Consider the following 24737-nt stretch of genomic DNA (forward strand, 5'->3'; position numbering starts at 1 on the left):
CGGACATTGTATCAGATCGTGGCCCCCAGTTCTCTTCGCAGGTGTGGAAGAGTTTCTGTAAGGAGCTGGGGGCCACCGTGAGTCTCTCGTCCGGGTACCACCCCCAGACCAACGGCCAGGCAGAGCGGGCTAACCAGGAGTTGGAACAGGCCCTTCGCTGCGTCACCTCCGCGCACCCGGCGGCCTGGAGTCACCATCTGGCCTGGATCGAGTATGCCCATAACAGCCAAGTCTCGTCTGCTACCGGCCTCTCCCCTTTTGAGGCATGTTTGGGGTTCCAGCCCCCATTGTTCCCGCTGGTGGAGGGAGAGGTCGGTGTGCCCTCGGTCCAGGCCCACCTCAGGAGGTGCCGCCGGGTGTGGCGGACCGCCCGCTCTGCCCTGTTAAAGGCCCGGACGAGGGCCAAGACCCATGCGGACTGCCGACGTTCCCCGGCCCCCACATACCAGCCCGGGCAGGAGGTGTGGCTGTCAACAAAGGACATCCCCCTCTGTGTGGACTCACCCAAATTAAAGGACAGGTACATCGGACCATTCCCCATCCTCAAGATCATCAACCCGGCCGCAGTGAAGCTCCGACTCCCGGCTTCACTGCGGATCCACCCTGTCTTCCACGTGTCCCGTATCAAGCCACACCACACCTCACCCCTCTGTGCACCTGGACCTACGCCGCCTCCTGCCCGGCTCATCGACGGGGAGCCTGCTTGGACGGTCCGCAGGCTCCTGGACGTCCGTCGTAAGGGCCGGGGGTTCCAATATCTGGTGGACTGGGAGGGGTATGGTCCTGAGGAACGCTCCTGGGTGAAGAGGAGCTTCATCCTGGACCCGGCCCTCCTGGCCGATTTCTACAGACGACACCCGGTAGTGGGCCAGGAGGCGCCCGTTGAGGGGGGGGTCCTGTTGTGTGGGCCGCTGAAGAGGAGGTACTGCTGGCCCACTACCACCAGAGGGCGCCCTGCTTGGAGTGCGGGCTCCAAGCACGAGAGGGCGCCAGACCCAGAGGAAGTGACAGCTGTCACTCATCACTCCAGCTGTCACTCATCTACACTACTATATAAGCCGGACTGCAACTCCACCTCCCTGCCGAGAAATCGACTACCAGAACCAAGGTAATTTCTCTGCTGAATTTAAACTGTGACTTACGTCTGTTTGCAGCCGTAATCCTGTGAAGACCCAGAAGAGGGACAAACAGGAGCTGCACGAGTGTGTGTGATTTGGAGGTGGAGGTGCTCCCTCCTAACGGTATCTGGACTATATATTACTGAGTGTGCGGACTCACACTCACACATCATATTTCTGCTTTCTGCCAGCAGTACCAGGGTCGACAGTCGAAGACAGAGGCCACCTGGGGACTCGGGACTTGGCGGCTCCGGTGTTCTTCCGGCCGTTGGTGGTGGAAGCCGTGTGGGAGACGGCTTCTCTCTCGTCGGGCGTCTTCTATCTTCGAGCCTGCCCACACTTCACCTGGTGTTTATTGACTGTGAGATTAAGACACGTTTCGTTGTGTAATATCACAACATTAAATTGTTACCTTTTGGCTTACTCATTGTCCGTTCATTTGCGCCCCCTGTTGTGGGTCCGTGCTACGACACCTTCCCAACAGTAGGGCTGTCATGATTAGGAATTTCTGGAGACGATTAATTGTCAGGCAAATAATTGCGATTGACGATTATATTGTCTATTTTTTTTTCCCTTCTTTATATTCTACTATCATAGTATGATTACACAACTCTGGAAGAACTTTTGGCTTTTGTGAGTTGAGAAACTGGGAATAGTGCAACATTTTTATTTTTATCTTCATTTTACATACAGTCTCAACTTTTTATGATTCGTGGTTGTCTCTGTTGAATTTCTGAAATTACAGAACTTCTATAAAGAACAGTATGAGCATTTTATTGTGTTTTAAAACTTTGTGGAGCAAACACCAAACTCTTATAAAGAAGGAAAAACACCTGGACATGTTCAGGAAAACTGATATAAACTTAACAGAACAATGCAGGCTGATTACACTCCCCATGTTTTTTTTTTTTTTTTTTTTTTGTATAAATAAATCAGAATACAATAAGAGGCAACTCACTTTGAAATAATTAAAACATATAGCTGCAGCTTAATAACTTTGAAAAACAACAGAAATCAGCAGCTTGTATTTTTATTCTGACTCCAGTTCATTTTAGTGTGATGAAGTCATCCTTTTTTCTCATCAGTCACGTTTTGTGCTTGAACACTACATTAAGCTCAAGATTGAACAAATACAAACCTTTGGAAAATAAACAGCTGTTAAAGTTCAGCTTTTTGTGATCTGTGCCTCTGCACAGCTTCTCCACAGCAGGTTTTTTTTTAAACCCATGTGTGTAATTTTTGCTCAGTTCATTTATATATTCTCATTTTTAAAGGATGTTTTAAGGCTATTTGACAGTTTATTTCATCTCGTGATCTCATAAATTCAGTATACGACGCGCACATGGTGTGAACAGGTTGGTGCCGTCAGAAGCACACGTGTAGAGAAAGTACAGAGAGTAAAGGCAGCCCCAAGTTTTTTTTTTTTTAAACATGTTCACTCGGGTTAAAATCCTCTCTCTGCTCCGCGCTCGCTGTCTTAAGTGCACTGATGGTTCACAGCAGAATGTAACGTCTCGTGCCTCCGTTCAGGAATCTCACTCCCTCGCAGTCTGTAGCGAGTTGACTCCGCTCGCTCGCGCTCACACACACACACACACACACACACACACACACACACACACACACACACACACACACACACACACACACACACACACACACACACACACACACACACACACACACAGCTCCTTCGGTAAACTACCCATTTTAAACGGCTTTGAATAAGACGGCCACTGTTTTAATCGGCCGTCTTATTCAAAATTTGAACGTCCAAATGACGGCAGGACGGCTGCCTAAAACTATGAATTGAGAGGAAAAACAAAGACTTAAATAAAATAAATGACTTGTCAACTACTAAATTAGTTAATGATTTCAATCGTCAACGTAGTCGTGACTAGTCGACTAGTCGTGGCAGCCCTACTTAAAACCGAAATACATCCACAGCAGTGCCGTGGTACGTGGCTTTGGAACCAGAACCTCCTCACGTTCCATGTTATTATCCGAGCCTCGCTAACCATCCGACCAAGACGAGAGGAAACAGAGTGAGTGAGGCAGCGAGGCTGCGTGTGGCTGCTGCAGCACGATGACGTCAGATTCTGAGTCGTTTTATGCAACTTTGTGGATAAAATAAGTAATTCATGGTAATGGCGATTATGAAAAATATTCGCAAATATGAAAAATAATCACGATTGGAGAATATTGTAATAATTGTGACTGCCCTACTCATCAGTCCACATAATATTCCTCCATTTCTCTTTAGACCAGTTGATGTGTTCTTTGGCAAATTGTAACCTCTTCTGCACATGTCTTTTATTTAACAGAGGGACTTTGCGGGGGATTCTTGCAAATAAATTAGCTTCACACAGGCGTCTTCTAACTATCGCAGCACTTACAGGTAACTCAAGACTGTCTTTGATCATCCTGGAGCTGATCAATGGGTGAGCCTTTGTCATTCTGGTTATTCTTCTATCCATTTTGATAGTTGTTTTCTGTTTTCTTCCACGCGTCTCTGGTTTTTTGTCCATTTTAAAGCATTGGAGATCATTGTAGATGAACAGCCTACAATTTTTTGGACCTGCGTATAAGTTTTCCCCTCTCCAATCAACTTTTTAATCAAACTACGCTGTTCTTCTGAACAATGTCTTGAATGTCCCATTTTCCTCAGGCTTTCAAAGAGAAAAGCATGTTCAACAGGTGCTGGCTTCATCCTTAAATAGAGGACACCTGATTCACACTTGTTTGTTCCACAAAATTGACGAACTCACTGATTGAATGCCACACTACTATTATTGTGAACACCCCCTTTTCTACTTATTTTTTTTTTACTAATAGTCCAATTTCATAGCCTTAAGAGTGTGCATATCATGAATGCTTGGTCTTGTTGGATTTGTGAGAATCTACTGAATTTACTGGTACCTTGTTTCCCATGTAACAATAAGAAATATACTTAAAACCTGGATTAATCTTTTTTAGTCACATAGCACTACTATTATTCTGAACACTACTGTATGTATGTGCAAAATAAAACAAAACGCTACTCCAGGTATGTTTTTGACGAGAATATAACATCACTACTGACCTCTACTGGTGGTTGGCTCTCACTGTGGTATTGTATCACTTCCTGTTCCAGAGCACAGCGGTGTTTTGCTGTATCTGTTAGCTGTTTAATCTGTGCAGTTAGATTGCTCTAGTTAACTAGATAACGATTTGTTTCACAGTGTAGTCTTCACGTGTCATAACTAAAGCACTCCCTCTGCTGAATCACCTCTAAATTATTTACACATTATTCACTTTGTGTGTTTTTAGGAATCCGCTAGCTTAGCGCAGCTACTAGCTCTTAGCCGGTTTAGCATGGTGGCTTCTCCTGTCTCTCCCACACACTTCTGCTCTGGGTGTGAAATGTTTAGTTATTCCTCGGCCTCCTTTAGCAGTAATGGTACTTGTAATAAGTGTAGCTTATTCGTAGCTTTGGAGGGCAGGCTGGGTGAATTGGAGACTCGGCTTCGCACTGTGGAAAATCCTACAGCTAGCCAGGCCCCTGTAGTCGGTGCGGACCAAGGTAGCTTAGCCACCGTTAGTTCCCCTCCAGCAGATCCCGAGCAGCCGGGAAAGCAGGCCGACTGGGTGACTGTGAGGAGGAAGCGTAGTCCTAAACAAAAGCCCTGTGTATACCGCCAACCCATTCACATTTCTAACCATTTTTCCCCACTCGGCGACACATCCACCGAGGAACAAACTCTGGTTATTGGCGACTCTGTTTTGAGAAATGTGAAGTTAGAGACACCAGCAACCATAATCAATCGTCTTCCAGGGGCCAAAGCAGGCGACATTGAAGGAAATTTGAAACTGCTGGCTAAGGCTAAGCGTAAATTTGGTAAGATTGTAATTCACATCGGCAGTAATGACACCCGGTTACGCCAATCGGAGGTCACTAAAATTAACATTGAATCGGTGTGTAACTTTGTAAAAACAATGTCGGACTCTGTAGTTTTCTCTGGGCCCCTCCCCAATCGGACCGGGAGTGACATGTTTAGCCGCATGTTCTCCCTGCATTGCTGGCTGTCTGAGTGGTGTCCAAAAAATGAGGTGGGCTTCATAGATAATTGGCAAAGCTTCTGGGGAAAACCTGGTCTTGTTAGGAGAGACGGCATCCATCCCACTTTGGATGGAGCAGCTCTCATTTCTAGAAATCTGGCCAATTTTCTTAAGCCCTCCAAACTGTGACTATCCAGGGTTGGGACCAGGAAGCAGAGTTGTAGTCTTACACACCTCTCTGCAGCTTCTCTCCCCCTGCCCTCCCCTCATTACCCCATCCCCGTAGAGACGGTGCCTGCTCCCAGACCACCAATAACCAGCAAAAATCTATTTAAGCATAAAAATTCAAAAAGAAAAAATAATATAGCACCTTCAACTGCACCACAGACTAAAACATTTAAATGTGGTCTATTAAACATTAGATCTCTCTCTTCTAAGTCCCTGTTAGTAAATGATATAATAATTGATCAACATATTGATTTATTCTGCCTTACAGAAACCTGGTTACAGCAGGATGAATATGTTAGTTTAAATGAGTCAACACCCCCGAGTCACACTAACTGCCAGAACGCTCATAGCACGGGCCGAGGCAGAGGATTAGCAGCAATCTTCCACTCCAGCTTATTAATTAATCAAAAACGCAGACAGAGCTTTAATTCATTTGAAAGCTTGACTCTTAGTCTTGTCCATCCAAATTGGAAGTCCCAAAAATCAGTTTTATTTGTTGTTATCTATCGTCCACCTGGTCATTACTGTGAGTTTCTCTGTGAATTTTCGGACCTTTTGTCTGAGTTAGTGCTTAGCTCAGATAAGATAATTATAGTGGGCGATTTTAACATCCACACAGATGCTGAGAATGGCAGTCTCAACACTGCATCTATTGTTAGACTCGATTGGCTTTGCTCAAAATGTAAATGAGTCCACCCACCACTTTAATCATACCTTAGATCTTGTTCTGACTTATGGCTGGTGAATTATGTAGTTAATAGAACGTCCCCTCAACGTAAGTACAACGTTCCAAAGAAACGTCCAAAAACTGTAACAAGTAAACGTTCCTGATGGAAGTTGCCAGTAGGTGGACAGAACGCTCCTAATTGTGCAACGAAAATGTAACCTCCCAGCAATGTTGCAAGGACGTTCTGTGTTAGCTGGGATGGAAATTGAAGACTTAACAGTATTCCCTGAAAGCCTCCTTCTGTCTGATCATTTCTTAATAACATTTACATTTACTTTGATGGACTACCCAGCAGTGGGGAATAAGTTTCATTACAGTAGAAGTCTTTCAGAAAGCGCTGTAACAAGGTTTAAGGATATGATTCCTTCTTTATGTTCTCCAATGCCATATACCAACACAGGGCAGAGTAGCTACCTAAACTCTGTGAGTGAGATAGATTATCTCGTCAGTAGTTTTACATCCTCATTGAGGACAACTTTGGATGCTATAGCTCCTCTGAAAAAGAGAGCCTTAAATCAGAAGTGCCTGACTCCGTGGTATAACTCACAAACTCGCAGCTTAAAGCAGATAACCCATAAGTTGGAGAGGAAATGGCATCTCACTAATTTAGATCTTCACTTAGCCTGGAAAAAGAGTCTGTTGCTCTATAAAAAAAAGCCCTCCGTAAAGCTAGGACATCTTACTACTCATCACTAATTGAAGAAAATAAGAACAACCCCATGTTTCTTTTCAGCACTGTAGCCAGGCTGACAAAGAGTCAGAGCTCTATTGAGCCGAGTATTCCTTGGTCCCATACTTTGCTGGCTTGACAACGACCTTTGGACAAACGACATTAGCATCAGTGATTAGTATCAGTGTCACAGAAAATAGTCAAAGAAATCAATAGTGAAAATCACTTTTATTATAAATATGAAAACAGATTACCTCTAAATGGAACCAGGTGCTCATCCACTGTTACGTCAGGCCCTGGATTGTAGAGGTAGGGCAGCCGCTCCACCCACTTGTCCCATACCTCTCTTATGGCTGCAAGTTTGTCTGTCAACACGTCTTGCTGGTCTTGACTCACGGTCATCAAATCGTAGCAGTCTTGAGTAGGTGTGAAAGAGTTTGAGTGGCATTGTGGCTCGGAAAATTGGCCTTCCACTCTCTGCATCCCATAGACTAGCTGCAGCCTCACCTCGGGACCTGTATACACCTGCTAAGATTAGCAGCCCTAAGTAGGCCTGCAGGTCAATCTCATCCATCTTTTTCCAGCTGTCTCCATATTTGCGAAAACCCTCCAGATTTGTCATCTCCAGGATTATTTTTTCTATTGCTGGTGTGATTAAACAGGTAGAATGTAGAGACAATGTCATGGGCATGAGAAACAGCATACCTTGTGGGTCCTGGGGTCATCTTTATGACGTTTTGTTCTGCATGCCTGCCGTGTTGGTCATATCAATCAATCAATCAACTTTTTTTTTATATAGCGCGAAATCACAACAAACAGTTGCCCCAAGGCGCTTTATATTGTAAGGCAAGGCCATACAATAATTATGAAAAACCCCAACGGTCAAAACGACCCCCTGTGAGCAAGCACTTGGCTACAGTGGGAAGGAAAAACTCCCTTTTAACAGGAAGAAACCTCCAGCAGAACCAGGCTCAGGGAGGGGCAGTCTTCTGCTGAGACTGGTTGGGGCTGAGGGAAAGAACCAGGAAAAAGACATGCTGTGGAAGGGGGCAGAGATCGATCACTAATGATTAAATGCGGAGTGATGCATACAGAGCAAAAAGAGAAAGAAACAGTGCATCATGGGAACCCCCCCACAGTCTACGTCTAAAGCAGCATAACCAAGGGATAGTCCAGGGTCACCTGATCCAGCCCTAACTATAAGCCTTAGCGAAAAGGAAAGTTTTAAGCCTAATCTTAAAAGTAGAGAGGGTATCTGTCTCCCTGATCTGAATTGGGAGCTGGTTCCACAGGAGAGGAGCCTGAAAGCTGAAGGCTCTGCCTCCCATTCTACTCTTACAAACCCTAGGAACTACAAGTAAGCCTGCAGTCTGAGAGCGAAGCGCTCTAATGGGGTAATATGGTACTACGAGGTCCCTAAGATAAGATGGGACCTGATTATTCAAAACCTTATAAGTAAGAAGAAGAATTTTAAATTATATTCTAGAATTAACAGGAAGCCAATGAAGAGAGGCCAACACAGGTGAGATATGCTCTCTCCTGCTAGTCCCCGTCAGTACTCTAGCTGCAGCATTTTGAATTAACTGAAGGCTTTTTAGGGAACTTTTAGGACAACCTGATAATAATGAATTACAATAGTCCAGCCTAGAGGAAATAAATGCATGAATTAGTTTTTCAGCATCACTCTGAGACAAGACCTTTCAGATTTTAGAGATATTGCGTAAATGCAAAAAGGCAGTCCTACATATTTGTTTAATATGCGCTTTGAATGACATATCCTGATCAAAAATGACTCCAAGATTTCTCACAGTATTACTAGAGGTCAGGGAAATGCCATCCAGAGTAAAGATCTGGTTAGAGACCATGCTTCTAAGATTTGTGGGGCCAAGTACAATAACTTCAGTTTTATCTGAGTTTAAAAGCAGGAAATTAGAGGTCATCCATGTCTTTATGTCTGTAAGACAATCCTGCAGTTTAGCTAATTGGTGTGTGTCCTCTGGTTTCATGGATAGATAAAGCTGGGTATCATCTGCGTAACAATGAAAATTTAAGCAATACCGTCTAATAATACTGCCTAAGGGAAGCATGTATAAAGTGAATAAAATATGCTGCTAAAATATGCTAAAATATGTCATATGCTGCTGAGGACCATGTTATTTTGCCATTTTTTGAAAGGAAAGTCTCTCTTTCCGCTTCAGGGTTTTCTTCTTCTTCTGAAGATGATTCATCATGCTCTGGGTTGTATTCCTCCCCATCTTCTTCTTCGGATACATCCTCCACTTCCTCTTCTGAATCACAGTTGTCTTGCTGGACATCTGAGAAAATTAGCTCTACAGCCTCTTCAACGTTATAATGCACACTCATGGCTTCAGCACAGACAGAATTTGGGGTCCTGTTATCTGCAGCACCTTTATAACCTCTGGAAATAAACAGGTGGTCTTCTGCAGTCTGCGAGAACACCACCTGATTTGCCTTGTTTACTTCTGCTACTAATTGATGTGAGACACAACTAAAACATTGTAACATTCTGTGGTTTGTAAATAACTCTGTGACCTTGATTTCAACTCTATTTGCCTCACGGGTCATTTTGACCCGAAGACCACCTTTGTACCTTTTTTTGTACAGGTTACATGGAGATGTGAATAAACGCAACATTTCACTTTTTCTACTGTTGGGGCCAATCTAGGAAAAGTGATAAAATTTCAAGTTAAAAAAATAGCATTTAGTGGATTTTTTGGGGGGGTTTTAACACAGTGGCGGGTCATTTTGACCCAAGGACAACAGGAGGGTTAACTAGTAATGACTTCATGACTTTCTTTGCTAATAAAATTTTAACTATTTGAGAAAAAATTACTCATAACCATCCCAAAGACATATCGTTATCTTTGGCTGCTTTCAGTGATGCCGGTATTTGGTTAGACTCTTTCTCTCCGATTGTTCTGTCTGAGTTATTTTCATTAGTTACTTCCTCCAAACCATCAACATGTCTATTAGACCCCATTCCTACCAGGCTGCTCAAGGAAGCCCTACCATTAATTAATGCTTTGATCTTAAATATGATCAATCTATCTTTATTAGTTGGCTATGTACCACAGGCTTTTAAGGTGGCAGTAATTAAACCATTACTTAAAGCCATCACTTGACCCAGCTATCTTAGCTAATTATAGGCCAATCTCCAACCTTCCTTTTCTCTCAAAAGTTCTTGAAAGGGTAGTTGTAAAACAGCTAACTGATCATCTGCAGAGGAATGGTCTATTTGAAGAGTTTCAGTCAGGTTTTAGAATTCATCATAGTACAGAAACAGCATTAGTGAAGGTTACAAATGATCTTCTTATGGCCTCAGACAGTGGACTCATCTCTGTGCTTGTTCTGTTAGACCTCAGTGCTGCATTTGATACCGTTGACCATAAAATTTTATTACAGAGATTAGAGAATGCCATCGGTATTAAAGGCACTGCGCTGCGGTGGTTTGAATCATATTTATCTTAGATTACAATTTGTTCATGTAAATGGGGAATCTTCTTCACAGACTAAGGTTAATTATGGAGTTCCACAAGGTTCTGTGCTAGGACCAATTTTATTCACTTTATACATGCTTCCCTTAGGCAGTATTATTAGACAGCATTGCTTAAATTTTCATTGTTACGCAGATGATACCCAGCTTTATCTATCCATGAAGCCAGAGGACACACACCAATTAGCTAAACTGCAGGATTGTCTTACAGACATAAAGACATGGATGACCTCTAATTTCCTGCTTTTAAACTCAGATAAAACTGAAGTTATTGTACTTGGCCCCACAAATCTTAGAAACATGGTGTCTAACCAGATCCTTACTCTGGATGGCATTACCCTGACCTCTAGTAATACTGTGAGAAATCTTGGAGTCATTTTTGATCAGGATATGTCATTCAATGCGCATATTAAACTAATATGTAGGACTGCTTTTTTGCATTTGCGCAATATCTCTAAAATTAGAAAGGCCTTGTGTCAGAGTGATGCTGAAAAACTAATTCATGCATTTATTTCCTCTAGGCTGGACTATTGCAATTCATTATTATCAGGTTGTCCTAAAAGTTCCCTGAAAAGCCTTCAGTTAATTCAAAATGCTGCAGTTAGAGTACTGACAGGGACTAGAAGGAGAGTGCATATCTCACCCATATTGGCCTCTCTTCATTGGCTTCCTGTTACTTCTAGAACAGAATTTAAAATTCTTCTTCTTACTTATAAGGTTTTGAATAATCAGGTCCCATCTTATCTTAGGGACCTCATAGTACCATATCACCCCAATAGAGCGCTTCGCTCTCAGACTGCAGGCTTACTTGTAGTTCCTAGGGTTTGTAAGAGTAGAATGGGAGGCAGAGCCTTCAGCTTTCAGGCTCCTCTCCTCTGGAACCAGCTCCCAATTCGGATTAGGGAGACAGACACCCTCTCTACTTTTAAGACTAGGCTTAAAACTTTCCTTTTTGCTAAAGCTTATAGTTAGGGCTGGATCAGGTGACCCTGAACCATCCCTTAGTTATGCTTCTATAGACTTAAATCAAATCAAATCAATTTTATTTATATAGCGCCAAATCACAACAGACAGTTGCCCCAAGGCACTTTATATTGTAAGACAAAGCCATACAACAATACAACAACATACAACAATTACGGAAAAACCCCAACGGTCAAAACGACCCCCTGTGAGCAAGCACTTGGCGACAGTGGGGAGGAAAAACTCCCTTTTAACAGGAAGAAACCTCCAGCAACTTAGACTGCTGGGGGGTTCCCATGATGCACTGAGTGTTTCTTTCTCTTTTTGCTCTGTATGCACCACTCTGCATTTAATCATTAGTGATTGATCTCCCCCCCACAGCATGTCTTTTTCCTGATTCTCTCCCTCAGCCTCAACCAGTCCCAGCACAAGACTGCCCCTCCCTGAGCCTGGTTCTGCTGGAGGTTTCTTCCTGTTAAAAGGGAGTTTTTCCTTCCCACTGTCGCCAAGTGCTTGCTCACAGGGGGTCGTTTTGACCGTTGGGGTTTTTCCGTAATTATTGTATGGCTTTGCCTTACAATATAAAGCGCCTTGGGGCAACTGTTTGTTGTGATTTGGCGCTATATAAATAAAATTGATTTGATTTGACTTGACAACTTTATTACAGGCTCAAACGTTGATGTTGCATGATAAAGGCCTTTTAATAATAATTCACTTCAAGAAATAATGGCAAAACTCACATGTAAGTAAAAAAAAAAAAGATTAATCGATTGCTAAAATCATCGTTAGTTGCAGCCCGTTTGTTTTACGAGTGAGAGCATTTTACAGATTAAATGTGAATAAGCCAGTTTTGAGTTTCTCAATGTGCATGCGTTTTCAAAACTTGTGACAGTGTTACTTTGTCCAAAGCAGAACAACGTTGTCAGTTGCTTTAGGCCCTAATTTTGTATTTTATTGACTGTACAGCCAGCAACACAGCACCCATATGGCGCCTTCACTGGATTAGAACAGATCATAATACTACAGAAGACAAATAATTTTTACTTGACAGTTTGAAGTGAGTTTTCTTTGTTTCAGAGGACTTCATACCCATTAAAATTTGCCAGAATATACAAAATTTGACTTGCTCTTTTAAAAAAAATTCTGGGGGAGATCCCCCATACCCCCCATAATCAATACTGTGTTTTTACTTAACAGTTTGAACAGAGTTTTCTTTGTTTCAGAGGGCTTAATACCCATTAAAATTCACCAGAATATACAAAATTTAACTTAACCAGACCCCCAGAATCAACACTACACCCCACCCCCCCACCACCCTTTTATGTACCTTTATGTTCAAGTTTTGCATTCTTTTTATGCTTTGTCTGTCTCTTCTTAGAGGCTATTTAGAATAGATTTGTATGCTGTACGAGGGCTGTCGATAAAGTATAGGTCCTTTTTATTTTTTTCAAAAACTATATGGATTTCATTCATATGTTTTTACGTCAGACATGCTTGAACCCTCGTGCGCATGCGTGAGTTTTTCCACGCCTGTCGGTGACGTCATTCGCCTGTGAGCACTCCTTGTGGGAGGAGTCGTCCAGCCCCTCGTCGGAATTCCTTTGTCTGAGAAGTTGCTGAGAGACTGGCGCTTTGTTTGATCAAAATTTTTTCTAAAACTGTGAGACACATCGAAGTGGACATGGTTCGAAAAATTAAGCTGGTTTTCGGGGAAAATTTTAACGGCTGATGAGAGATTTTGAGGTGATACTGTCGCTTTAAGGACTTCCCACGGAGCAAGATGTCGTGCAGCGCTCTCAGGCGCCGTTGTCAGCCTGTTTCAAGCTGAAAACCTCCACATTTCAGGCTCTATTGATCCAGGACGTCGTGAGAGAACAGAGAAGTTTCAGAAGAAGTCGGTTTCAGCATTTTATCCGGATATTCCACTGTTAAAGGAGATTTTTTTAATGAAAGACGTGCGGACGGGTCCGCGTGTCGGTACGCAGCCGGTGCGGTGCGGCGGCACAGGAAAAACACCTCCTTGTTGATAACCATTTGTAAAATCCAGGCGGCTTTTGATGGCTTTCAGTGGAGTTTGTATATGAGAAATTGTTTAACAGCTGGACATGTTCCAACTTGTCCTTAAGGCTTCCAACAGAGGTGTTTTTCCTGTGGCGGAGCGTCGCGGCGGCTGCGAGCCGATGCTGCAATCCGCCCGCACGTCTTTCATTAAAAAAAATCTCCTTTAACAGTGGAATATCCGGATAAAATGCTGAAACCGACATATGATTTATAATAACTCTCTTTGTCCTAAATGGTAGAAACCGGTTAACTCCGGTTCTACCTGCACATACCAACAGAGAACAAAGAAAAGTAAGAAAAAGAGTGAAAATTAAGACTAGAATCCTAAGTAAACCAACTACTTTAATTCCAGTATAGGTACAGAAAACAAATAAAGAAAAACAGAATTGAACACACAAATATATCTAACAATACGTAAAACTCTGATAAAGACAAAAAATCTGCTTATGATATCATTCTGTTACTGGTCAAACACACGTGCACGTTTTCACGGTGTTCCATGGCTGTTTTACGACCTGAATAAAATAAATAAAAGTCTGTGGACATCAGTAAGGAGCATAAAGTCCTTTTGAGCAGACCAGAGTAGTTACAGTTAAAAACGTGACCTGATCCATCGCACTGAGGCTGTTTCATCCTGCACCCACAAGGCGGCGCCAGAGATCTTCACATCCTGCAGCAAGCCAAGGCTTCAGAGTTCAAAGTTTCATCTGCGTGAGCAAGACTGAGTTCAGATGCGCTTCCTAAGGTCAAATTGTGCAATTATAAATGGCCTCAGCTACTGGTGGATAAATAGAGTCACATGAATAACAAAAGGACGGAAAATAAAGCAAAAAACAAAAAAACAAAATGACCTCTAATCCCTTGTTACAAAATGATAACCAAACTGACCATGAGCTTCAAGAACAAGGGGAAGTATGTAGGGGAAACCGGAGCACGGTGAATCATGGGGCACAGTGAATCAGTAGCTGTATCAGCAAAAGTACATATATACAGTTGTATGTAAAAGTTTTGGCACCCTTGACGATTTCCATGATTTTCCTTTATAAATCATTGGTTGTTTGGATCTGCAATTTCAGGTGAATATATCATATAGCAGACAAATACAGTGATATCTGAGAAGTGAAATGAAGCTTATAGGATTTACAGAAAGTGTGCAATAATTCTTTAAACAAAATTAGGCAGGTGCATAAATTTGGGAATCCCAAAAGAAAAATACATCAATATTTAGTAGATCCTCGTTTTGCAGAAATAACAGCCTCTAAACACTTCCTATAGCTTCCAATGAGAGTCTGGTTTCTGGTTGAAGGTATTTTGGACCATTCTTCTTTACAAACTATCTCATCTTTGTTGGTTTCTGAGCATGGACAGCCCGCTTAAAAATCACACCACAGATTTTCAATAATATTCAGGTCTGGGGACTGAGATGGCCATTCCAGAATGTTGTGCTTGTTCCTCTGCATGAATGCCTAGATTTTGAGCAGTGTTTAGAGTCGCCTTGTTGAAAGATCCAGCCCCGGTGCAATTTCAACTTTGTCACAGATTCTTGAACATTGTTCTCAAGAATCTGCTGATATTGACTGGAATCCATGTGACCCTCAACTTTAATAAGATTCCCAGTACCTGTACTGGCCACACAGCTACACAGCATGATGGAACCATCTCCAAATTTTATTGTAGGTAGCAAGTGTTGTTCTTGGAATGCTGTGTTCTTTTTCTGCCATGCATACCGCCCGTTGTTATGTCCAAACTCAATTTTAGTTTCATCAGTCCACAGCACCTTATTCCAAAATTAAGCTGGCTTGTCTAAATGTGCTTTAGCATACCTCAAACGAATCTGTCTGTGGCATATACGCAGAAAAGGCTTCCTCTGCATTATTCTCTCATCTGGCATCTCTTTGTGCAAAGTGTGCTGTATAGTTGAATGATGCACAGAGACACTATCTGCAGCAAGATCATGTTGTAGGTCTTTGGAGCACATCTGTGGTTTGACTATGACTGTTCTCACCATCCTTCGCCTGCCACTCCGGGCCATAATTAAGTAGTACTCTGCCTGTGGTTTTCCATTTCCACACTATGTTACTCACAGTGGAAACTGACAGCTGAAATCTCTGATATAGCTTTTTGTATCCTTCCCTTAAACCACGATGTTGAACAATCTTTGTTTTCAGCTCATTTGAGAGTTGTTTAGAGGCTCCCATGTTGCCACTTATTAGAAGAAATGCAAAGAGGGTAAACTTTTACACATGGCAACCTTAAATGCCCTTTCTCATGACTGGATTCACCTGTGTAAGGAAGTCAAGGGTCAGTGAGCTTACCAAACCAATTTTGTGTTCCAATAATTAGTACTAAATGTATTCAAATCAATAAAATGACAATTCTGTAAATACTAAAAACTTCATTTCACTTCTCAAATATCAGTGTGTTCATCTGCTATATGATATATTTAACTGAAATCTCTGATCCAGACAACCAAAGATTGATAAAGGAAAATCATGAAAATTATCAAGGGTGCCCAAACACTTGCATACAACTGTATTTGCTGCACTTATGCCATATTTTTATGTATAAAGACATCCCCCTTATAAATTAGTGTTTTGTTTTTTGATACATTAAGGGTAAAACTAAGTGGCAAGTGAAGTCAGTTTTTTTCCTATCAAAAGTAAATTTTGTGGATGTCAGCGTCTTTGTTTTATTTTTCACAACAGAGGAAAGGTGGCCCAAAAATTATTAGTTAGAAAACTACCCCGTTCAACTGATGAGCATGTGTTATGTCTTCTCCACACTACCAGCTGTTTGATAACATGACACGTGTGTTAAATGCACTTGGGGCACAGTGAATCAGGGCACAGTGAATCAGTCTAGAAAGTGATTTAAGCCCCAGTATCAAGTGGATGACAAATATTACTTGTTGAAGCTTATACATTTATTTTTCCATGAATTATTTCTATAATTTGTATATATAAGCAACTGTTTTCACATTTGAACAGAAATCATGACATTTGTATTTATAATAGTTTCTAGGACTTATATCACTATACTCACACATTACATAACTGGTTTGCTGGATTATAGTTTGTATATGCATCAGCATATATTTAATAATTTTGAGGAAATCTTTATAATCATGTGTTTTTTCATTATATTCTAAGATGATTCACTGTCCCCCAATTTTAAACACCTGTAAATTACACTTGGGGATAAATAAATAACACAGCCTTATAAACAATAACTTGCTGTATTAAATCCACAATAGAATGACCTAAACCTATTCATCATGTGTTTATGCTGCCACAAAACAACATTTCTGATCCACTGTGCCCCAGCTTCCCCTGCAGAGGCAGATATAAGATGAAAGGTAAATGTAAAGTATGCTGTAACTGATCAGCCTGAAAGAGAAATAAGAAAATCCTCCGTTGAAAGACATTTTACACCTAAAATGCAAGAACTCAAGGAACAAGAGTTAGTGCAAAAGGAAAGAAAGTTCCAATCAGTCTATGACAAGTGGAAAATTAAAGTAAGGGACACTCGCACAGGATTAAAGGAAGCATGATCAGGAAAAGACTTATGTGACGTGATGGACGATGTTGAAATGCTTGATTCTGAATTGGAAGAAACGTACGACAACATTAGAAGGAAAACAGCCCCAAGCCAAGAAATTCGGAGGAAAGTTGTTGCATGCTCTGCTGTAACTTTGGACTTGTTGCGGTTAATGAGACTACGACTAAGAGAAGAAGAAAATGGGTTTGATGCTGTAGCAGAAAAGGCAAAATTATGCATGCACCTTGATAATGGATATGCCAGATCAATATATGTATCTACGGCCTCCTGAGTAACTGCACGCAGCCCTCATTCTGACCTTATGTCACCTAGCATCTCAAACAAGAGCAGAGGCAGCTGCACATAGCTGTAGTAAAGAAAGCCCAAATAGAAATGGAAGAAACTATTGAAGCTCATCGTCAATAACTGAAAAAACTTGAAAATCAAACAGACATTGAAGTAATACAAGCAAAGCTGAAAGTCGATACTGAAGAGGAGATTAAAGAAAAAATTGAGAGATGTGCACACAGCGAAGTAAGTCCTATGCTGTTCCAACCCAGTCTCACGGATTGTTGTGATTCAGCAGCACGAAATATACATTAATCTACTGGCTCGTCATATTGTCATGAAAAGTGCATAATTTTCACCTTGAATTCATTCTAATTCATTCTGTGATGGCTGTACGTAATTAAATGTGCAGCGGGGGGGTGGTTATGGTTAGGGGAAGGAGTAGGGTTAGGATATGGTTAAGGTTAGGGTTGGGGATAGGAATAGGAGTAGGGTTAGTAATAGTGAGTAAAAAAAACCCGTCATGAAAATTTTAATCATTTTGTCACGGGAGGACAATGGCAGATTTGGAATCAGCACACCCAAATTGATCAAGTATAAGATCATTTGCCAACTTTTTTATCACATTTGCCTGTAGGTGTCAACATTTCCAGTTTTGGCACCAGTCTACAGGTGTAATCTGTTCATTGCGTCTGTGGCTGATGGTTTGAGTCTGCTGTGAATAGATCCTCTTGTTCCACTGCGGGCCACTTTGCGCTGCAAGTTAAAAGACTTGTAGCGCCTCATCTGCTCATAACATCTCAGTCTGCACATGATGAAATTCCCATGATCCACAAAACAATAAAATAATGTGAAAGTAGTCAGTTTTGCCTCCGTGTGGAGTGGAGAATCTGTATGACACTGTGTGAGTGCGCTGGTCAATATAAGCGTTTCGCCTGCCAATCAAAAGAATTCTGTCAGTGAGAATATCTGTTATGACACCAAAAACACGGTTCAGCTCTGACCTAAACCACTCGGTGGAAATGGGGCTGTCAGTAGCATGTAAAAATCCATAAATTAATCCATAAATTAATGGGTCTATTAAGATAATGGTTCCAGAGCTGACACCACTTCCTTCTGCACACCAGGAAAGGATAAATTTCAAACTGTTGTTTAATTTTGATCTTAAATACTCAAAAAAAAAAAAAATTACCTACACTGCCCCTTGTGTTGTAAAGTGCAGATACAGCTGCCTTTAACTGGCACAGTTTCTCCAGTGTACCTGTCACCTTTATTTTCACAGGATGAATCTTGCTTTTCACTTTGTGTGTACTGTAATCAGCTGGACACAGCAGGTTCACTTGGGCTCCAGTGTCCACTTTACATGGAATTATTGTTTCATTTACAATAATTGGCAGAATCCATTCCTCTTTTTCACTTGATGCCTGAACTACATCAGCAAAAAGTTCCTCTGGTTCCTCTTCCGCTGTGTACACTTTTTCTTTGTGATACTAGCTGTGCAGCGTCTTGCGTAATGATTCTTTTTATCACAATTATTACATGTTTTTCCATATGCAGGACATGATGTTGTAGTATGACTGCCTCCACATTTAGTGCATTTTATCGCTGCCTCTTTCTTGTTCTTTTGTCTGACATGACGTTTCTCGTGATGGTGGGTTGTTTTTATGAAATATACTGTAATTTCTGCTTTACTTAGCTCTTTTATTTGTGCACGAGAGCTCTGTGCAGCCCTGCAGAAATCCACAGTCCTGTCCAGCCTCCAATTATTCTCTTGCAGCAGCCTTTCTCTTAATCCATTATCTGTAATTCCACAAACAATGTGATCTCTTATTGAAGACTCTCTGAGGTCTTGAAATTCACAAGATTTGCTCAGTGTGTGCAGCTTGACTAAATACTGGTCTAATGGAATCACCTGGTAAACTCCAGGTGACCTGCCATGTGCTTTTTACTGAGGAGTGGCTTCCTTCTGGCCACTCTACCATACAGGCCTGATTGGTGGATTGCTGCAGAGATGGTTGTCCTTTTGGAAGGTTCTCCTCTCTTCACAGAGGAATGCCGGAGCTCTAACAGTGTGATCATCGGGTTCTTGGTCACCTCCCTGACGTAGGCCCTGGTGCCTCATGTAGAAAGACTTGCGTGGACTTTCTACTTAAAGTTGGCGTACGCCAAAACCCTGAATCTGGCATAAGCACAAATATATTCAGATGTATGAAAGTGTGCATAGGCATGAAACCACGCAGTTCCGTTTCCCACTGAACTCATCCCACTGAACATGGAATTTACCGTGGAACCAAATTCCTCCCTGGCCACGCCCTATTTAAATATGCAATTTCATGTAAATAGGCCCTTTGAGCAGGGAATCCACACAACGCCACATCAGACAACATGAACACAGGAAGGAAATTATACACAGATGACTGGAAAATACATGGAGAGACACAGGGACAGTTTATTCTGTACGCTGTTAAACGGATTAATCATGAAACTGGAAAAATGTTTGTGAGAGCGACGGGACATGTGCGTGAGGCCGACATGCTGTGAGCTTAAAAAGGTGAGGCGTGCCTCTGCTGACAGTGTGACATTCACAACTTACACACTTTTACTGACAAATACTGAACATAAGAAGCCTGTTAAGAAGCTCTGTAGCTCACCATCAAGCAAAAATAAAAAACGGCATTAATAATAATAATAATAACAATAATAATAATAATACTAAACATATTTGAATGCGCACATGCACAAATGTGCCCGCGCTGGTGTACGTTCGGATCAGTTACACAAATAAACTATTTTAACACAAGCAGCAGCCATCGTGCACTATGCCAGCCACCACAGCCTGACGCGCCTTTGCACACCACACATGATGTGAACATGTGTGCAGTCAATAGCTTCGATCACATGGAAACCAGCTCTCGCTGCAAATGGCACTTTAATGTTGGAATGTGATGTGCCTGATGACATTCAGATGATTGCGTTACACACATCTGACATGGCTCGGCTCAAGCTTGACTGGCACGCTCCTGACTGATCGGCTAGCTCACACTGGAATGCCCCTGTTTCCAGGAAGCCCAGCATGGTCAGCACCTGTGTGGGCACAGACAACCGTCTGGCCCCTCCCTAGATTGCGCTCTGGGCCAGCCGCAGATCTGTGTGCAACTCCAGTAACAGTGGCCTTAGTAATCTCAGTCGGGTTATGAGCCAATTATTGTCATTTGCAAGAAAATCCTCATGTCTGATTCCACCATTTGCAAGGACTTCTGATGCCAACGCAGCCACTTAGTGCCATTTTACACATCACTTTGCAAATATGTGAGTGTGTTAAATGTTCATCAGTGTGTCTCTGATGTGCACATCATTCTGATGACTTCATGCTTTCACAGTATTAACGGTGTCACCTCTACATGTCTGCAGTGGAACAATAGCTGTAGAAACGTATGTAAGCCAGCCTGGATGTTTGCATGATGCACTGCACATTTCCACACTCACGTCACTTTTGATACATCTGCATGTGGACGTGGAGACGGGTGTACGCCAGGTTTTTGTGTGTATGCATGGTTTGTACATGAGGCCCCTGGCACTTATCAAGTCCAATGGTCATAGCGGTCAATTTGTCCAAACAAAGAAGCGGTAAAGCTTGTGGATCTTCGAGAGTTATTTACTTCATCTTACCTTATATCTCAAGTATTTTATTCTTTGTTTTGAATATATTTTAGTGTATTTTAATGTTTGAGATAGGATGGGACCTATGAGAACTTTTATGTTACTGTTTTAACCTGTATAATGAATGATAAGACATGCTGCATGTGCCTATTTGTTTCTACATGTGTCTATGCAGCAGCAGAGATTTAACATTCACACTTGAATTTTAGAATTTTACTTGTATAGAATTTCTGTATCTCTGTTCAGAAAAAATCATGCTCGTGTTCACCTCTGTTCTGTGGTTTTATTCACTCTCCCTTTTTGGCTCACATGCTCTGCTTTGGACAAGAGTGTACTCCAAGATCCCACCTGTGTATGCAAATTAAAATAATAATAATAATAATAATAATAATAATAATAATAATAATAAAGTGACAATGTTGTTCATTTTTATATATCTCCATCTCATTTATATAAGGTATTACGTTTATTACATGACATTAATTTTGTTCTTTATTACATTATTTTTGTTCAGATTATTCAGTTCATTTGGTTGATCATTTTTTGGATTCTTGGTATACCTAAAGACAGTACATCATTGGAGACAGCAGCTCCTTTTTTAGTGTAAAGGTCACTAGCTATATTTGACCTTCCTCTTGGGGGAATATAAAAAGAGCATACTGTGTTTTTCTTGGGTCTTTTTTGCTTGTCCTCCATTTGACTTTGCCTTTTGTCTTAGGTCTCTGTCTTTATTTTACTTTTTTGAGATATATACTGTTATCCGTGTTTCTGTCATGTCACAAATCTTTGAGTAACAACAACAAACAAACAAACAAACAAAGCCAACAGACAGTAAGATGATAGAAATGGCTAGACCGAAATCATGCTATTCAGACTTTTGGGGGGGGGGGGGGGGGGGGGGGGGGGGGGGGGGGTGTAGGTGACTGCATGTGTCAGCCATTTTTTATTGAGTGGCCACTCCTAACTCTGTGATTTAAACCCAGTTTCTATTCTGCGCAAATTGGCCATAAATAATATAGGCATCCTTAAGTACAATGACATGACCATACCATCCCTGGTTCTCAAGACCACACGTGGTCTTGAGTCTTGAGTGGCTTTTATGCATTGATGTGACACTAGATGGTAGCATTCTGTTCTACATTCAGATCTTATTAAATTTTACAGAGATTTTATTGGCAGCAGAACATAGCATTTACGACACAGCTGCGGTCACTGAACCCAAAAGTAGAGCAGAGTACAAGTACTTTCATAGCAACAGCTCCTGACTTGGAAGTGCATTCACTGCTGTCTTTCTAAAGGTATGTGAAATTTACCATTTGGATTGAGATTTCAGTTGCTTCCTTGTCAACGTTTTAGCAAAAGTGAAGAAATGAGAGTTATTCTACTTACTAAAACTTTTGACTTTTTTGTTGTTGTCATTGTTTGTTTTTGATTATGTCTCAGCTGTCACATTTGATCGCTGCATTCTGATGAGAAATAAAAAAATAAATAAATACTTGGCAAAAATTGTGACAACAATCTTATATTAATTACATAATTGACCTTGACCAATTTAAATGCCAGAAAATGAATGAGTGAAAATGACTGAATGTGCAAACTTACAAACCAGAAAGGGAATATATTATTTATTTCCTTGTTTTGTGTATTTTAAAGGTTTGCCATCATGAAGTTATGCCATTCATCCACTGTCACCTTTGCTCTGCTGTTGATTCAACTATCCACTGCATCTGGGGAAAAAATCCTGGTCTTCCCTTTGGATGGGAGCCACTGGATAAACATGCAGGTACTTATCGAGGAACTCTACTCTAGAGGCCATGACATCATCGTGGCGTGACCATCTGATAGCTGGTACATCAGTGAAACATCTCCTTTCTACACATCTGTTAATCTTCCTGGTACGAGCGGATTTGAAAAACACTTTGAAACTTTTGTCCCTCTAAGTCTGGAAGCACGGCTTCGGTGTAGGACTGCATCCTTTTGGGCTTGTGCTTGGGCACATTTTCAGATGAATCAAATGGTCTTGCACCATTTGTCTAAGTTCCATAAGCAGATGAGCAAAATGACTGCTGAGATGTTTGAAGATGAATATCTGATGAAGGCTTTACACGATGCAGCTTTTGGCATGGTTTTGCCTGACCCAGGCATTGGGGGTGGAACCATGCTGGCACATCGACTCCAAGTTCCCCTGGTTTATAATGTCAGATGGGTCATTCAAGGTGAAGCTCATTGGCTCATTGCCCCTTCACCTCTGGCATATGTTCCGTTCATTGCAACAGAGCTAACAGATAAAATGTCTTTCCTTCAAAGAGTCAAGAATGTTTTGCTTTTTATTACTGTAATGTACTATATGCCAACCATTACAGAACCTCATTACAAGCCATTAGTTGAGCATTACTTTGGTCCTGATGTGGACTACAATACATTTTTCCTGGATGCTGATATATGGCTTATGAGAAATGATTTTGTCTTTGAATTTCCCCGTCCTACAATGCCAAATATAGTCTACATGGGTGGATTTCAGTGTAAGCCCCCTAAATCACTCCCAGTGGAGCTGGAGGCATTTGTCCAGAGCTCTGGAGAGCATGGGATCATTATGATGACCCTTGGAACTTTAGTGGGGAAGCTTCCTCAGGTACTCACTGAAGAGATTGCTGCAGCTTTTGCCCAGTTTCCTCAAAAAGTGATATGGAGGTACACTGGACCAAAACCATCCAACCTTGGCAACAACACCTTATTGGTCAACTGGCTGCTGCAAAACGACCTCTTGGGACATCCCAAAATGAAAGTGTTTGTAACCCACGGTGGCACCAAGGGCATTCAGGAAGCGATTTACCACGGTGTTCCAATAGTTGGACTGCCCTTATTCTTTGATCAGAGTGATAATCTCTCCAGAATTAAAGCAAAAGGAGGAGCACGAGTGGTGGATATTTCTTATCTTGACAGAGACATTTTTGCTGATCAGTTAAGGACAGTTATTTACAATTCCTCTTACAGGGAAAACATGCAGAGACTGTCAGCACTGCACAGAGATCAGCCTATCAACCCTCTGGACAAAGCTGTGTTTTGGATAGAATATGTGCTCAGGCATAAAGGGGCCAGTCATCTTAAGGCACAGTCCACCAAAATGCCTTGGTATGTTTACCACTCCATTGATGTCATTGCAACTTTACTGTTAATTTTACTTTTTGTGTCATTTACTTTCATTTTAACTGTACGGTTATTTTTTAAGATTTTTTTGAAGAACAAAGTGAAAGCAGAATGACATGCTATGAATAATTAAATGCCGGCTGTGTCTGTGAAATTCTCTTTTCAAATTTCAACAAAATAATTATATAATCAATCTATGTAAGAAATTGGCCTTAACTGATCTATTGCAGTGTTTTTGCTTTGTACAGTGTGTGAAAATGATCATTTATCATAACAATAAAACAACTGGATTGTCTGTTTCCAAATCTATTGACACATAGTTAAAACACTGAATATGAGGTACATTGATTTTGTGTTATCAAATCAAAGTGTAAAATTTTCATGTCTTCATACAATTTTTGAAAAATGTTTTTTAATCTTCAAGAGAACACGACATTTCCTAAATTAAATAAAACAGCAAAAAGTCCAATACCTAGAGCCCAGATGCTTGATACAGAGTCACGCAAATTAATTCTTTATTTGTTTGTGCTTCAGTAATAACCATAAAATACAGTTCACTTTGGCCTTAACATTTGATCAATTCTGTCCCAAACTGAACTTTGTCCTTGACTAAAGCACAGTCCTACCATCATAGTGTGGTATGGTAGGTCAATGCAACAATTTCCTAAGATTTTCGTGCTAAAATAGATTTTCTTGCTGTTTTGGATTCAATATGAACCCGACTGTCAGAAAATGATGACAACTTGAATGACAAGTTGTTCACATTGTCTCATAGGATCCAAAAAT

At 41.3% G+C, this 24737-nt stretch overlaps 1 protein-coding gene and 1 long non-coding RNA gene across 2 annotated transcripts; one reads left to right on the forward strand and one right to left on the reverse strand.

Annotated features, from left to right (window-relative positions):
- Positions 1-5292: 5292 nt before the first annotated feature.
- On the reverse strand, positions 5293-20242 carry LOC117515089. Its single transcript, XR_004562042.1, has 3 exons — positions 20073-20242; positions 15365-15369; positions 5293-5304 (listed from the first exon to the last, which is right to left on the reverse strand). It is a non-coding gene; the product is annotated as an uncharacterized LOC117515089 (long non-coding RNA).
- Positions 20243-22020: 1778 nt separating this feature from the next.
- Positions 22021-24242, forward strand: LOC117515608 (UDP-glucuronosyltransferase 2B31-like). Its single transcript, XM_034176244.1, has 2 exons — positions 22021-22102; positions 22458-24242. The coding sequence occupies exon 2, from the start codon at positions 22810-22812 to the stop codon at positions 24064-24066; it is 1257 nt and encodes a 418-aa protein (XP_034032135.1). The 5' UTR covers positions 22021-22102; positions 22458-22809; the 3' UTR covers positions 24067-24242.
- Positions 24243-24737: the final 495 nt, after the last annotated feature.

The sequence above is a fragment of the Thalassophryne amazonica genome, chromosome 8, assembly GCF_902500255.1.
Source record: "Thalassophryne amazonica chromosome 8, fThaAma1.1, whole genome shotgun sequence".
In the NCBI taxonomy this organism is placed as follows: domain Eukaryota; kingdom Metazoa; phylum Chordata; class Actinopteri; order Batrachoidiformes; family Batrachoididae; genus Thalassophryne; species Thalassophryne amazonica.